Genomic DNA, 4,060 nt, shown 5'->3' with positions numbered 1-4,060 from the left:
TACATGTGATCGAGTTCGAAGGATAATCGATCGAAGTGAGATTTCGAAATGAGTTTCGAAGATGGTACAAACAAGCTTCGAACCCGAGGGACCGAACAATGTCAAGTTCGATATCATTATCATGCTGTAATTAAATTTTTAAAAGGAATAAAAAGTAATTTAACTCTTGGTTTAAGGAATTACAACTTTTAATATAATATAGATAAATGGCAAGGATTTTCCTTTTTTTCTCTCTTTTGCCGATGTTGTACCCATTGCTTCTCAGGTTTTCACTTTTCACCAAGTTAAAATGACTGTTTTAACCTCCTTTGCATATCTTTTTTTATAATTAGAAAAACAATTCCTTCCCATATCTTCAAGAACATTCTTTGATATCTACCTCGGAACCTCCGAATTCTGATAATTTTCAAGTTCTTTTTTTCTTTTTCTTTTTCTTTGCTGCTGCTATTAAATTACTTGGGGACTCGTTCTTCGTTTTTGGTATTTGAGGTACAGTAACACTTTTGTGCTGAGAAATTATGAGTTAATTACCAAAATGTCTACATTGTGATTATATTTTATTTTCTTGAATTTATATTTCCATGTTTTGTATTGAATTTATCATTACTTTCTTGTACCATCTTTGTTTAATTAGTCCATGCAATCTTTTATTTTATGTTAAATGACTATTTGATGTTTTAGCTTCTGTGATAGGCAAAAAATGGTATTTGAAAAAAGAAAAGAAGAATAAGTTTCTAATCTTTTTCAGTTGGCTATTCAATTGAAGGCTGTTTTTTCAACAACATTGTTCCTTAACAGTGACTGTAGTATTGATTTGATTAAGAATGAATGGAAAATTAGTTTTGAGCTTCTTTTTATCATTTTCATGATTTTTAGTTCATGGACCATGAACTGAAATGGGGAAATGAAGAATTCATAAAACTAACCACAAGAAAAGTTAATTTATTTAATTACTCTACTTTCAAAGTGGAGGCAAAAGACACTAGGTTATTTCGTTCTATCTGTCTAAGCTTTGGTGGGCAGAGTTATCCGGTACTTGTGAGTGGAATAGTCGAGGTGCGCAAGCTTGGACAGACACCACTGTCATAAAAAAAGAAAAAATTGGTTAATTTATTTAAGGGGCTAGCCTGACCTGTGAGTTCTTTTGTTAGCTGTTTTTGTAGTCCTAAGTAGTTATCAGGAATCTTGGTGTGATTTTCAGTTGATTCTTTGTTTAGATAACCGCGGAAAGACAGAAATCCATGGCAGCAAAAATTTGTTAGTCTTGTATTTTCGCTTCGGTTTTCCGATTGGTTTGCTTGTTGTTGCCCCTTCCTTTTATCTTTCCTGAGCCGAGGGTCTATCGGTCTATCGGAAACAACCTTTTTGCTTTCTTAATAAGGTCGGCGTAGACAATACCCTCCCCAGACCTTACTTGTGAGATAACACTGGATTTTTTGTTGTTGTTGTTGTTTGCCTCTTTGAGCTGTTAGTCCAATTAGGATTTCTGCTCAACTACAATTGGCCACTTATCTCTCTTATCTAATTGAAACATAAGGATGGACTAGGTATGTAAGTTTTATCACCCTAAAGTTCTGGATTTCATGTCAACACATAGGTTTTATAGTGGTTTGTGTGGAATGCCTTTTGGATTTGAAAGAAACACAAGCTGCAGTTAAGACGTGGTTAAAGATTTTATGAAATTATCCAAGATCTCATGATTTTGAAATGATATTCATCCTACATTGGGGTAACAAGATTAACTATTGTCGACATACTCATTAATTAGGTTTTCTAATTTTGATTCAACCAACTAGTTCTAATTGCAACACAACCGCCTTGGTCGATTTAAAGATCTTTAATTGATATAACACACTCTTGATTCAACAACTCAATTTCCAAGCTCTCTTGATCTGAGTGGAGCCAAGATGGTAAGAATATCAGATTTACTGGGTCAGAGGGTGAGTTTATTTCTACGGAGTGCAGCATTAAGTAACCAGTTTTCCAATTGTTCATTGGGTTTGCGATGAACACTAATCAATTTTCACAATATAGCAAACTGCTGAACTATTATCCTACAATATGCTTTATAATCCTGTCTTACAATGTATAGAAGAAATTGATGTCACCTATCTTTTTGCAGTGGGTGAAATGGCAGCAGCATCAGCAACTACTCTCTCAGTTGGTTCAGCTACAACCTTTGGCTCCATACTGAGCTCAAAATCACAATCAAATACCTCTGCAGTGAAATACAATACTAGGAACTACCTTAGGAATTTCAGTGGCCTCAAGGCAGAGGCATTTGTACGATGTGAATCGGAGTCATCATTTTTGGGGAGGGAAAGCGCTGCAGCTCTTCGACAATCCATTACTCCCAATGCCCAAATAGGAAAGCAGAAATCTTGGAACCATGTTTGGCCTCAAGCATCTTATAAAGTGGCTATTCTGGGAGCCGCTGGTGGGATAGGCCAGTCTCTAGCGCTGCTGATTAAGATGTCACCGCTAGTTTCATCGTTGCACCTCTACGATATTGCAAATGTCAAAGGAGTTGCAGCAGATCTTAGCCATTGCAATACTCCTGCTCAGGTTGTTGACTTTACGGGAGCTTCTGAATTGGCTAATTGTTTGAAAGGTGTAGATGTAGTTGTCATACCAGCTGGCATTCCAAGAAAGCCTGGTATGACACGGGATGACTTGTTCAACATTAATGCCAATATTGTGAAAGGCTTAGTTGAGGCTGTTGCCGACAACTGCCCGGATGCCTTTATCCACATTATCAGCAATCCAGTCAACTCCACAGTGCCGATTGCTGCTGAGGTTCTTAAGCAAAAGGGTGTTTACGATCCTAAGAAACTCTTTGGTGTTACCACCCTAGACGTTGTCAGGGCAAACACATTTATCACCCAGAAGAAAAACCTGAGACTCATAGATGTTGATGTCCCTGTGGTTGGTGGGCATGCGGGGATAACAATTCTGCCTTTGCTGTCAAAGTCAAAACCATCAACTACTTTCACTGACGAAGAAGTGCAGGAACTAACAGTGAGGATCCAAAATGCGGGGACAGAGGTTGTCGAGGCAAAGGCCGGAGCAGGATCTGCAACACTGTCAATGGCATATGCAGCGGCTAGATTTGTTGAGTCATCACTTCGTGCTATCGATGGTGATGCTGATGTTTATGAGTGTACTTATGTCGAATCTAACTTGACAGAACTTCCATTCTTTGCATCGAGAGTTAAACTAGGAAGAAATGGCGTTGAGGCTTTGATTTCGTCTGATCTCAATGGATTAACCGAGTATGAACAAAAAGCTTTGGAAGCTCTAAAGCCAGAGTTGAAAGCTAGCATTGAGGAGGGGATAGCTTATGCTCAAAAAGGAATAGTGACTGCTTAGAATGTTAGTACTATATATCATGAAGCAATGAGAAGATCTTTTCAGATTGTTATTAGGGAAGATTCTCGGCATGCAGTTTTGTATAATTCAGTTATTAGGTCCATACTTTTATTTTTTTTTGGGTGTGAACTAGTGTAAGCTGTGTTGTATTTGCTACGGAAAAATGCATCAGCATTTCCAATTTTTTTGGGTTATTTCCTCGTCCATTTTATGGTGTTACATAGCTGTTTTAATGTATTGCCAAGAGCACATGATGGCGTGACCTAATTGTCAATGAAGTGGGTTGAGAATTCGAGGTGACCTAATTGTCAATGAAGTGGGTTGAGAATTCGAGGCAGGGTGCATATGAATAGTACTAAATAAGATATATTAGTAATGCGGAGATTAGTCATACTGAAATTAGTTATGATGATGAAATTATTTTTTATCGACTATATGATTTGGTGTATTAAAAATAACACGCGTTGCATAATTTTTTTAAAACTTGTTTATTTACAAATACCGTCCATATTCTTTAGCTTTGTATTTGAAAAAGGTTTTGAAAGGGTAGTTCTATCTTTATACGTGTTTATCCATGTATTAAAAATCATGATATTGCTAATGCCATGTGTTGCTATGTATAAAGATCGTACTGAATAAGGGGTATAATTAATACAAGTAGTAGTTGTACATATGTTGAAAAACACTACCA

The 4,060-nt window shown here is 36.8% G+C and overlaps 1 protein-coding gene across 1 annotated transcript; it reads left to right on the top strand.

Moving 5' to 3' along the window:
* The first annotated feature begins 349 nt into the window (after positions 1-349).
* Positions 350-3,563, top strand: LOC104100236 (malate dehydrogenase, chloroplastic-like). Its single transcript, XM_009607421.4, has 2 exons — positions 350-489; positions 2,123-3,563. Exon 2 carries the CDS (start codon positions 2,131-2,133, stop codon positions 3,367-3,369), a length of 1,239 nt encoding a protein of 412 aa, XP_009605716.1. The 5' UTR covers positions 350-489; positions 2,123-2,130; the 3' UTR covers positions 3,370-3,563.
* Positions 3,564-4,060: the final 497 nt, after the last annotated feature.

Source organism: Nicotiana tomentosiformis, chromosome 9 (assembly GCF_000390325.3).
Source record: "Nicotiana tomentosiformis chromosome 9, ASM39032v3, whole genome shotgun sequence".
NCBI lineage: Eukaryota > Viridiplantae > Streptophyta > Magnoliopsida > Solanales > Solanaceae > Nicotiana > Nicotiana tomentosiformis.
This window is presented reverse-complemented; position numbering and strand designations above follow the sequence as displayed.